We start from the raw sequence: 13171 nt of genomic DNA, 5'->3' as shown, positions 1-13171 counted from the left end.
TCAAATCTTTAAACTTCATTTTTATTTTATAGGCAGTAAAGTAGAAATCATGCAACTACAATAGTAAACACGCACAAAATGAAAAGCACAAGTGCAAAAAAAAGATTACATCAAAAAATAAAAGTAAAGCTTTCGTTCATTTCGAGCCTTCATTATTTCCCTGAAGTCCACACACAAACACACACTTACTTAATAAGGTCATACAGCTCCATTTCAAACAATACTCGACAGTTAAAACGCGACAATACACCCTTTAAAAAAAATGAAGAACAGTAGAAGTGGTCATTGGTGGTTTTGTGCGTGAACGTGAGCTAACTCTGAACGCGAGTTATTGCTTTCTTCATACTGCATATGATCCTTAATGAAAAAAACAAGAACAAAATCAAAATAAATATCAAGGCTCGTTTGTAACTGATTGCACTTAAAAAAAATTTGCTCAAGTCCCAAAAATTGCCGTATTTTCCAGAATATAAGTCACACCTCGTAAATTCTGATTGGCTCAGGAGTGTTTAATTATTTTACATCTGGTTAAAACTCTATCATTGATCTTCCTGATACAGCTGTTTAATTTACAGACAATTATGCAACTATTAAGCAAACAAAACAATAAGATATATAAAAATATATATGCACACACTTGCTGTTTAAATCTAATCTAGAAAATACATCATCGTCCTGAAAACAGCTTGTCGTGAAGTCTGGCTAAAAATGTTATCCATTACACCTCAGTCTCGAGATCAGTTTAGAGAACCGCACCGTCGGCCAATCAGCGACTGTGATGGGCGGAGCTTCTTTAAAAGACTCAGATTCGTAGAATTTCAACTCGCATTCGGGAAAATACGGCACGCTTTTTGTTGTACGATTAGAAGAAAAACAGATTACACATGAGGAGCAAAAACACAATGAATAAAGTGATAAGGAAAAAGAGAGTGAGACAAATGCACTCGTTCTATATTACAAAGGCAATCACAGATTGCAAAATCTTCAAGGCTGCTTTTTTTAAATTAAAGGACCTTCATAAAAAGAAATTAAAAATGGTGTACAGAATGTAACATTTTTAATTCTTGAATTAAATCTGAACAGGTTTCTCTGACACGAACTGCACGCCCCTGGTGTCCTACATTACACAAGAGGACGTGGTTGAACTTGGCCTCGTGACACATTGCTATTAAACTATAATATTTTATTTGGCAAATGAGTTTCACTGTAAAGTAACACTACTATTCATTGTTACTAAGACGATATAACAACATGAGCGAAAGTTTACGACTCTTCGCTTTTTGCGTGCAGCCTTGAAACTCTTCCCTTTACGTTTAGCGTCATTTTCCAGCACAGATCCAAACCATGAAGCATACATTTGGCCACCATCATTTTTTTTTCTTCTTTAAACTCACACACACACACATACTTTTAATGCAATCAGATTCATTCAGAGAGTCTGAATCGCTCAATCACACACACTTAATTAAGCTACCACACTGTATAAATGAACAACTGAATCAGTTGTGCTACATAACTCTATGGAGTTCTTTCACAAAGTAACTGCGCAAGACGAGGTCACGATTTTAGAGATCACAAACCCATCAGTCACGTAACAAATCGCGAATAACCTTTAAAAGTGAAAACTCCTGATTTTAATGTGTTAAAGGGCGGAGCCAAGAGAGATAAGAGGTGTTTGATAATACTAAGCTGGTGAGGGGGCGGAGCTAGTGGATGGCCCAGAAGAGATAAATGGGGAAGAGCCACATCGATACCACTAGGGTGATGAGGGGCGGAGCTAGTGGATGGCCCAGAAGAGATGAGTGGGAGAGAGCCACACCTATATTACTGGGATGTTGAGTAGGGTTTTTACCAAAATCGACTCTGGATTTGGGATTTTTAAAATAACCACCTGCACTCGTGTACAGTTACTTTCTGACAGGGAGTTAACCCCATAATGGTCTCTCACGCCATCAGCAACACTCGAGTGGTGACGTCAACATGGACGAGGAGTTCTGTTATGTTCGTTTTGCAGCCTCGTGTCGTCAGGACACACCCGGTCCGGCTTGCCTTTTCTATAATTAACACGAACAAGAGATGTGGAGGGAGCGGAAGGCGGCGGGAAGCGTCTCGTCCCTCCACGCTGTGGTGCTCAGGGTCAGGCCGTGCTGCTCTCTAGTCGTTGTGAGGTTTTTCATTCGTAACCTGAAGCATCAAACGAGAAAAAGAATACATGAGACACTTTATCATGGCTTATGGTTTAATCATCGTGTTTGCAATAAAGCTGAGATGACTAGTGAGTTTAAAAAAAATAATAATTATGAAAAGTTAGTCATTTTGTTTAAAGCAGATTTTCTCTATTCTTGCCTGAAGACAACGAGGAGGAACACGTCAGAAGGTCGTTTGCGATATCAGTTAGCCTTAGGCGGCAAGATTACGATCATACAGGGCTACAGAAACAGCTCCTGAAGCAGAACTAGCTGCTTTAATAAAGTCTAAATCTTGGTTCATAAAAGTGTTACAAAAAAATCCCTGGTAATCCTCGATCATCTGAGACATGATTGCTGGGGAAATTTTGCACTGGAGCTAAAAGGCTAATGTAACTAAAAAAGCCGGAGCTTAGAACTTTCTGTTTAGCATTTTTAAATTTTTAGAGTTCAATGAGCAGCTCTGGGAATTCAGTAGGAGCTAGTTTTAGAGAAAAGAATGCTATGTCATATATATATATATATATATATATATATATATATATATATATATATATATATATATATATAGACATAGCATAGCAAGATTAAAGATGAGTCTAACCATGGCCAGCTGCCGGCCGATGTTCCCCACCGTCACTCCTCCTGAGAAGAAGATGCAGGGCAGCCAGGAACGAACGTAACCCAGCTGTGGAGACGGAAACCTGACAAAGAAACCAGACATACAGTTTAACGCTAATTATAAAGCTACTGTAGCTACATGCTACTTATGTAAGCACGAGATTTATGCTTATTATGATTTATTCTGAGATTTACGATGATGATGACGTACTGGTAGATGCCGTTGTAAACTAACAGCTGTGTGATGAGCGTAGCGAAAAACGCTGTAGTGAGGCCCAAACCGAATCCACTCCTGGAGCGATCGAACGTCCACCAAAGACCCAGAGACAGAGCGGCCAGCGTGAGACAGAGCTGCACGTTATTCACAAAGTCCAGCTTCTGAGAAACAGCACCGAGTAAAGGACAAGTGGCCATGAAAGGGGAAACATTTTATTTATTAAAAAAAAAAAAAAAAAATTATATATATAATTTTTTTTTTTTTTTTTTTAAGTTTTGAATATGAAGGAAAATCTGTAGACAAAAATAATATTTATTTTAAAATCATTCCTGAAGAGTGGGAAAACAAACAAAAATAAAGTAAAAAGGTAAAAGAAGTCAAAAAAATTTAAAAAAGGAAAAATTTAAATTTGAAATGAAAAGAAAAAGGAACTTTGGGAAAGCAGCAAAAAACAAAAAAACATTTACTAAAAAGAAAAAAATAACCCAAATGCATATGACTCAAAATACTAAAAAAAAAAAAAAATCAGAAATTATTGTTTTAGGTAAAAAAAAACAAACAAAAAAAACCTTTGTTTGTAGTTGTCAAAAAAAAAAAGAAAAAAACTTTTGTAATATTAAGTAATGATTAGTGTGTGTGCAGTGGGCGGGGTTTGGTAAGGATACAGCACTGGCGTGGTTGATGCCGACAAAGACGGCAATGCAGCGCATGACGCTCGCCCACTCGCGCTTAAACTTGTGTGGCTCTCCAAGATGGCTGTCCAGATATGGATACAGCAAACCGACCACGGCTGCAAAACACAACAAGACCAAAAAGAATGTAAGCATGAGTCAAGTCACCTTTTCTTATCTCTCTGTTTTTGAGCACCCAGTACTTACTTCCCTGAGAGGACCTGGCAACCCAGCGATCGATTGCCCACATGTACACGTGCATGCAGTTCATTGAAAACCCTGATGCTCCTAACAAAGCCTATAAGCTAATCAGTGCTACAGAGCTTTGTGATATTTGGCAGCCAGTAACATTGTAGGTAAACCACTCAGCTGGTCCATCCATAATGTTCATTAGCTGTTTATTTAAAAGTCTATTTAATTACAAGGTAAACAACCCCTTGGAGGTAGAACTAAAAACAACAACAACAACAACTAGTGTTTCACAAGTGCTTAACAAATGATCTCATCGGATCACATCACTTCAACTTTTTGACCTGTTTTAGCTAGCAATGTTTTTATTAATCCCACAATACACTTTACTGAGATAAAAATCGAAATGCCATTTATTTTCAAGGTCAAGGCAATTATTATTTTTTAATAATTTAAACAAACATAACATTCTGAAATTAGTTATGCTCCACGATTATGAGATGTGATATGAAATTAAATTATTTTCGACTTCAGGACTAAGTTTTCACATGATTGTCAAAATGATTAGTAGATTTTAAACTTGAACCTTTTATCGTTTGTTTTGACTCACTTGTATTGTTAGCCTGTTATTACATATTATTTAATGTATTATCATTTAATTTGTGGCAAAAAAAAAAAAAAAAAAAAAGTCATACACTTGGGCATAAAGGGTCCTAAATGATTACTACTAACCAAAAGTTTGTGCATCCTAAGCCTGTACTTTGTTTATGCCACTTTTGGGGAAATATTTTTATTTTATGAGCAGAAACTACACTTAAAAATATATATATTTAAGTCATACATAAATACATACGTAAAGATTAAGTTGAATATTTTATTTGGAGAAAAAAAGTCTTTATGAAAAGTGATGAAAAGTGCCAAACTGGAACATTTATATAACTTTATACATATGACTATTTTTTTATTTTAAAGATTCACCTTTTATACTAAAGAGTATGTAAAATTTTTTTTTTTTTTAATTTATCTAATTTTTATTTGCTCAGTTTTTATCTTTTGTCCTCAACCCATTCCTGAGGTAAGTAGTATGTGGGCGTGTCCGACTGACGTATTGCTTCTCGCCACTTCCGTGTTTCTCTTTGTCGTTAAATGGCGTGTTCGAGGCGTCAGCCAATAGCGTGCGTTTGCGCCGCTCACCCGTTTTCCGACGAGCCAATCACAGAGCAGCTCACGTGCACTGGAGATGCAGCTGCTTTTTTTTTTTTTTACTTTATACTTCATTTAAATTGTTGTTATTATTATTATTATTATTATTATTATCCCCCCCAAGTTAAGCATTACAAATAAAAAGCACGACCCGTGTAATTAATAAATGCTGTAAGTAAAATGAAACTGACCGGCAGCTGTTCCACAGCAGAGAGGAATCCACCATGCCGAGGAAAACAAAGTGTCCAGCACTTCATCGGGGAAGAGCGCATCCTTCCGCTGGATTTGCAGGAAATAAAGCACCAGTGCTAACATGACGCCGACCGCAAACAGGACGAGTCCACGGCGGATTAAATGAGCAGAGCGGACCTGGAGGAGCACAGACGTGATCGTGGACATCATCTCCCCGAGTTTAGACGCCATCCAGAGACACAGATCTGTCAAATCTTTCGCTTTTATACCGCTGCAGCTCCAACAGCGCTCCTCTAGTCTCGGCATTTGGCACTAAACAGACAGACATTCAAAACTCTTATTATTACAAAGAAATTAATATTAAGATAAGTTAATTTGAAACGAAACAAAGTTTCAGACGCGTACCTTGATCACAAGACGTGTTTTCCTTCTGTCCACAAATGAAAACAAACAGCGATAAACTCCACTTCTTTCCACGTTTGCACTTGTGCACCTTATAAAGCCACTCAATTGAGATCCAGCTGATTTATTTCCTCCCCCATGTGCTCACATCATCATCGTCTCAAATGTTTGCCTTCCCACCGCTCAGACCCCTCATAACACGAGTCATAGTCGGGGTTGCCAGATTTCCTCCTATCCTCTCATCGAAGCGCTTATTATTATCCATCCACATTACTCGGTGTTACCTTATGACAACATGTGACAATCTCAGATATGATTATAAAATGCTGCCATAAATATAATAATAAAATTTAAATCCATATTTTAGTTTTTCCTTTGCTAACGTCTTAGCAAATTGTGAAGGGAGTTTCCCAATCTGGCAACACAGTGAGAAGATCTCGAGCGCGCGCTGATGTCTGGTGAGTCGCACAGGACCAATCAGAAGGCAGCAGCTCATACGACGTCACCACACGCCACCCCTCCTTCCTACAGAAGCCAGAACAGAAACTTTACCTCAGATAGCTTTACCTCACCTAACCTCCCGTCACAAACTGTTCTCATATACACACTTTATCAGTCACGTCCACTATGTATATACGTGCACCAAAACAGTCTCAGAGTCGTTATTCGTACGTCAGTGTGCTGCCAAATGTGATGGGTTTGTGTTGTGTGGGGTGTAAAGTAGACCTGGTACATGAGGCGTGACGGAAAACATTTAAACGTAAACTATACAGTGTTGAAAAAAGTTTAATTTATTAAGGTCGTGGCCTAGTGGTTAGCACAGTCCAGGTTCCTCGTGTCTGTGTGTGGAGTTGCATGTTTTCCCCATGCTTGAAGGGGTTCCTTCTGGTTTCCTCCCATAGTCCAAAGATATGCTGATTAGCGTTCCCAAATTGCATACAATACAATACAAATTGCATGTATTGTGTGAGAGGGCAGTGGTGACTCAAATGGTTTCGCTGTGGGTTACAGGGGTTCTGATTGAAAGATTAGGTTTTTTATTTTTATTTATTATTATATTGAATACAAATTAGAATGTGTGCCCTGTGAAGGATATGGTCCAGGCCCCATATACAAAATAAAGTGGTATAGATGAGTAAGTGAGTAAAAGACACATCTGTTTGTGGGAACTGTACGCACAATCATTTACCAACATCACTTGCATGTTACTGGGAGTTATTACCACATCCCCCATACAGTCCTGACCTCACTCCAAGTTATTTCCACATGTTAGGTCCATTAAAGGAGTTCCTGGGAGGCCAGTGTTTTAGATGCGAATCAGACAGGCAGTATGATCATGGCTACAGTGTGCTGAGAAAACTAGTACATTAGTATAGCAGGGGATTATGTAGAGAAATTAAGCAAGTTTTTACTCTGTTCTGTTATTCTGTGCAATCAAAAGTCCCGCTATGACCTGAACGCACATAGAAGCAATTTAAGAGTCAGCTTTAGAGTCTGAGTGTTTGTTTGTACAATACATGGCAAAAAGTATGTGGACACCTGACTACTGAACATCTCCTGAGAAGGCTTTTCATCAGATTTCGTAGGGATTTATGCCTCATTGTAGTATGTATGTAATCTTATATATGATTATATTGTGGATGTACAGTAAAAAACATTGTGTAAGTGGAAGGCCCTGTTTTTTAAAAATTTTATTTAGGCATTTAGTCTGGAAGTTAGACAAAGTCACACGTATAACTGGAACAACAGTTCTGGCAGTATATACTGTATATTGAAGAGTTAAAAAAAACAGAAAAAGGTCATTTTATTTTACTTTTGAATATACAAGGAGTATTATTTTTCTCATAATCAAAATGGCCATTCCAATTTTAAAAAATGAATTAGCTTTTTTTGTAGTGATTTTAAAGTGCTTTTAACTCATGACAATGTGTGTGATTATCTACACAGAAATGCATGTTGCTCAATATTGTGTTTTTCTCACAATAATCAGCAGTTTAGTTGATTTCAGCTGACAATGCAAGATCCATTGTGTTCTCCTTCCTCTCCTGACCAGCTTTTGCGTAACTAACACACACTCTTTATGGGTTACCATAACACTTGGATCAGCTGAGTATTTTTTTTTTTTACCCGTAAGGGCATTCACCTGGATCAATACGGTTAAATAAATACATTTTGTGCGTAGATTCATCTTGCATAACAAAGTAGTAGATAAAACACTAGTAGGTTTTCATTTACACTGAAAAGTAGGACACAGCCTCAGTCGCTGCCTCTCATTCATAATTTTTTCATTTATTATGAAGTGAGCCAACAGAAGGCAATAACTATAATTAAGTCATTGCGACAAGATTAATAAAATGTCAGTTTGGGTGAAATTAATAAGCATCAATCCTGACGCTTATGCAAATAACTTTCCTAAAATAAGCCCTTGTGCACTTTTCTTTCTGTAATTAACTTATGAATTAATTAAACACATCTTGACTGTGTAGCTGTGGTTCCAAAGTAAATGCTCACTAAAATAAAAATTTTACCTTGAAGTTGAGTTCAAGTTCTTTTTTTTTACAAAGCCACTGGTGACTACTGCTGCCACAATTACTGAGCGAGCTACCCATAATTGCTATGGGTCTACAGTATGTTCTTTTGTCTAAGGCAAAAGGCTAGCTAGCATAAATTTTTTGGGGATTAAATAGTCTATCTGGCATTACAGCAAAAGGTTATAATTTAAAGTACCATAGCTAATCATAAACGATCTGGTTGATTATAGTTAGTCATTTCAAATAAAATTTTCAAATCATTTTATTAAATGTAGGTATCTACCTAGCATTGAACCAAGGGGGTGAATTGGAACATAAACAGCTTGATAGCTATACGAGTTAAGGAAACAGGCACAGCTGAGTCTTCACTTGTCAAAAACTCTCACTAATCACCACTGTTCTCAACAATCAATCATCGATCACAACTGTTCCAAAATGACTAATCACAGTTCTTGATTCTTTCCAATGACTAATCACAATTCTTCCAAATAAATTATGACTAATTACCATTGTTCCAAACAACTTATGGCAGATCATTATTATTTCAAATGACTGATCACTGATTACACTGTTACAAAACAACAGTTTTGACGTTACAATCACAGATCATTGTTCTTCCAAATGACTACTCACTAATCACCTTTGTTCCAAAAAGACCCATTACAGATCACCATTGTTCCAAATGACTAATCTTTGACTGTAATTCTTCTATCGTTGTCTCTGTGTTAGGTTTCTCACTTGCCATGTTGAATGTCCAAACCCCATCCACTGCAGTGCTGGTCTCAAAATATAAGGGCTGCATCAGAAAGGGGATCCGTGAAACCAGTGCCAAGTTGAGAGCAACTGAAAGACTATCAACAAAAAATTATTCTAATGACTAATCACTAATTCACATGACTGATCAGCATTGGTCATATCCACCACTCACTGATCACCATTGTTCCAAATGACCAATTACTTATCACCATTTTTCCTATAATATACATCACTGGTCACCATTTGTGCTATTAACTGCTTATTGATCACCACTGTTCATAGTCTTTTAACATTAGATTTGAATGCACCCAGGTTGGATCCCAAAACAACACACAATCTAACGTAGAATGAAATGAATGTTTTCCACCAAAATGCACATCCTCTTTCTCTTCTCTATCCGCTTTCCTTCCACTGTGGCCCAGAAACCTAGAATAAGTTTCTACGTGCTAATTTTAATTCTATCCTAAGAGGGAAGTATGATTTTACTTTAATCTGCACAAAAGTTCACTCTAGCCTGAAAAGTCTCACGGTATATTTCAAGCAGATCTTTATGTCTGGCTCAACAGCTTGATACTAAAAATATAACTGAATGGAATCCTTTGTCATCATGGTCATCCAGTAATTTAATACCAGCTCCTAGAATTATGTGCAGTAAAAGTTTGCCATCATGCCAAGTTTCAGAGAGTGCTAGTAGCAACAACTTTGCATTATGCAAATGAATGTTTACATGAGAGAAATGACCAACTTTATATTTTTCTAAATGGGTTTGTGCTGATCTTGGCCTAGAGTTAGCATGATGTTCAAAGGAGCATTTGCACTTTAGCACCAATGCAAAACTAAAAAAAATAAATAAATAAAGAGTCACTAGGACGTGGAGAACATGTGTGACTTATCATCAACATTTGATAAGCAGTTAAAGTTTAACTTTTTGCATCATTCAGTTCCTTTACACAGCGTTCCATGTTTTCTTTTTTTTAATGGATGCTTTATTTTTAAAAATTCCAGCCACAACCAGCTCACGCCCACTCAGGAGATAAGCTGTGATTGGCCACGTGGAGCACAAGGTGTTCACGCTCGCAGCTGGTTGGCAGATGTTGCTGAGCCCACAGTGATGTTTTTCTGAAGACTATTGCTACCTTTACACTTCACCTTGACTCAGAGTGAGACGGTCACTGGGTGTGATTATCTCATGATCATGTTATGATGAAGAAGGTTGAACGAGGTCACTATTACTGGGGCAAAAAAAATTTCCAGTCAAACCAGTGTAGATACAAATCTAATATTAAATATGATATTGATGTTAGTAGTATTAAATTATTATTATATTTATATTAGTTGTAATTCATATTTAATATTATATTTAAATATATACATTTCAAAGGCACAACAAATAATGTAATTTTGGCACAAAACCATTACTTCGACTACTAATCCCATTACTATTATAATCCTCCCCATTACCACTTCTACTACTATTACTATTAATAATAATAATAATAATACAAAATGCAATAATAATAACAGAAATATGTTAATAAAACATTATCTAATATAAAATAAAATATTATCCAAATATAAAAAATATATATTTGATAATTTATTGTTACACTCTATTGTTACTGAGACTCTGAGATACACAAAGTCATTGTTGCAAAGCAGATTTGCAGAATAAAAAAAATAGGGAAATGGGTATGAAATCTTAAAAAAAATACGTATAAATCTAAATGATTAGATAGTCCCTGATGAGCAAGCTGAGGGCGACGGTGACAAGGAAAACTCCACGAGATGGCAATATGAAGAAATCTTGAGAGGAACCAGACTCAACAGGGTGAACAGATAGCAAGGATTGATTAACGGCTGAAAGTTCAGTATAACGGGAGATGTGTTTAAGTTAATATGGAGTCCAGTTTGTTTTTGAAGACTCAGGTATAAAACTGTAGGAATTTCAGCCCTGAACTATTAAGGAACTGCAGTCATAGGTCCTTAGGGAATTGCTGCCTGCATCAGCCCAGTCCAGGACCATAAAGTGGAAGTGGAAACTCCTATGTTAACAGCTATACTAGCCTTATTTACTGTAGCTCTTAAAAATGGTCCAGAGGGAATAGTAGAGCTGGGTGGAGCTGAGGATAGAATCAGATGATGGTCTCCTAGCAAATCAGGCCATAACGGGGGAATTTTGATTTGCTTGTTTAAGCCTTGGCAATACAAAAACATGAAAAAGGATAAGCTGCATTGCAGGTAATATAAATTTTTTTCTTTTTATTATTGTGGTGTGTTCATGGAGAATAGCAACCCATCCGAATCCGTAAACATGACCAAAAAATAATTTGATATAATAGATCCTCTTTCAGAGATTGTTGTTATTGTGGTTCCTGAAGTCTTAGTGTATCTTCTGATGCAAACTGAAAGAAAATCTTCAGCTGTTCCTCAGAATGTAAACTACAGCCTTGCATTTTTGGGGAAGAATATCTAAACAGGAACTTCTCACGGCTTTAAGCAATTTCCCCCCCAGGATTAATAAAGTTTTTTTGAATTTTGAATCACGAATCCAGACAAACATATTTGGCCAAACCTGCAATGACATTGTATCCAAATACAAAAAAAACTTTACTCTGGGAAATGTGCTGGTACTGAAACTATCATAAATTAACAACCCAGACAGGAATATTTATAATAATAATAATAATAATAATAATAATAATACCCTTTTCGTGGCATTAGGAAAAAACCTAGCTAGCAAATTTACATAACCAATCTCAGTTAAACCTTCAGCTAGCATATCTCATTATGCATCTTTAGACATGAGTTGATGAAAAATGACTTCATTTTGAAACATGGGTGACCAATTTTTAAGTTTGTGGCCAGTTCTATTTATGGTTATCAGGGATTTCATTTAACTGCATGACTTAAAAAATGACTAGCTAAAATAATGCGACTCAGCTTTATAAGGTTAGGAGAGGGCACTGGTGGCTCAGTTGTAGGTGTTTCGCTTGCCATGCGAAGGCCCGGGTTCGATTCTCAGCCAGTGCCCAAACCCCCCAGCAACTGGATGTAGTGCCGGTCCCAAGCCCAGATACAATGGGAGGGTTGCGTCAGGAAGGGCACCCGGCGTAAAACCTGTGCCAAGTTGTAGTGCGGGAGCAGCCGAAAGACCAACAACAACAAGCTTAATAAGGTTAAGAAATGATTGCCATGTCAATCCTCACCACGCCATCGAATCAGTGAATAATTATAATGTGTTCGAATTGGACTCGTAGTGAAAGATGATATCAGGTGGAGCTTCAGCACAAAGTTCATCCACCTAACATATTTATGATATAAAAAGAGACCACTGGGTAAATTTCATTTCTGTCCAATTTATTCCTTTATCTGCCAAGCCGGCACTTCCCCAAGTGAAACAGGAACGTCTCCTTGGGGAGTCCACATTTCAGCATGCAGAATTACTTTTTTTTTCTAAATATATCATGGGAAGCTCAAGCTATCCATGATAAGACTCTTCACCAAGGAATAGGAAAACGTGCACCTATTTTCTCACCTCTACTCCTTCAATCATTTGCCTCGGTCTTACACCCAAGAGGAATGCAGTTGCTTTTTATTTTCCCGGACACACTGGATGGTTGTTTTTTCCCCTTCTCATCTGGTTCAATTTAAAGCCAGTAAGTGTATAAGTAATTCGAAATTCAGTGCTGTTTGGTCCATGTGTGTGTAAGAGATAAGCTGCATTTAAAGTGAGGGACCGAGGCAGATATGAAACTCCCTAAGGCCCTTCCTTCAATGCTTCCTCAACCCCTTTTTTTCCCCCCATTTTTTTCAACTCCAGTGAAAGACAGCGTCGATCGTCACATGACTTTTTTTTTTCACATGACGATCATTATGACAAAGTGGCCAGTTTGGATGCTGAAGCTACTGGATTACATAATAAATCCATTGGATTGGAAATTTCACCTGTACAACCTCAGATTCCTGTTCTTGGCTGACAGGAGTGGAACCTGATTTGGACTCACCACAGGTATAAAGATAGTTTTTTTTAAATAACCATAAACTTCACATCAGTTTCAATCCAGTCTGGCCTTTCTTCTATTTTCACTAGGGGGCATGGTAGAGCAAAAACATTCTTGGCCAACAATGAAAAATCTTTCTTGACATATTCTTCCAATTTTGCATGTCTGAACATACATTAAGGCAGTGAAGGATTGTTCATAT

The 13171-nt window shown here is 37.2% G+C and overlaps 1 protein-coding gene across 1 annotated transcript; it reads right to left on the bottom strand.

The window, feature by feature from the left end:
* On the bottom strand, nt 1-5868 carry insig1 (insulin induced gene 1). The gene is made up of 6 exons (XM_053505181.1): nt 5685-5868; nt 5279-5591; nt 3690-3814; nt 3019-3185; nt 2791-2890; nt 1-2184 (listed from the first exon to the last, which is right to left on the bottom strand). Exons 2-6 carry the CDS (start codon nt 5583-5585, stop codon nt 2155-2157), a joined length of 729 nt encoding a protein of 242 aa, XP_053361156.1. The 5' UTR covers nt 5586-5591; nt 5685-5868; the 3' UTR covers nt 1-2154.
* Between the last annotated feature and the right edge of the window lie 7303 nt (nt 5869-13171).

Source organism: Clarias gariepinus, chromosome 1 (assembly GCF_024256425.1).
Source record: "Clarias gariepinus isolate MV-2021 ecotype Netherlands chromosome 1, CGAR_prim_01v2, whole genome shotgun sequence".
Classification (NCBI taxonomy): domain Eukaryota; kingdom Metazoa; phylum Chordata; class Actinopteri; order Siluriformes; family Clariidae; genus Clarias; species Clarias gariepinus.
Note: the sequence above shows the minus strand (reverse complement) of the source record. Positions and strands in the feature narration are given on the sequence as shown.

Coding starts and splice junctions, on each gene's coding strand:
- insig1 (XM_053505181.1), bottom strand. CDS start 5,585: ATGCCGAGACTAGAGGAGCGCTGTTGGAGCTGCAGCGGTATAAAAGCG. Junction 3,815..5,278: donor CTGCTGTGGAACAGCTGCCG/GTCAGTTTCATT, acceptor TGTGTTTTGCAG/CCGTGGTCGGTTTGCTGTAT. Junction 3,186..3,689: donor GCATCAACCACGCCAGTGCT/GTATCCTTACCA, acceptor GCTGTTTCTCAG/AAGCTGGACTTTGTGAATAA.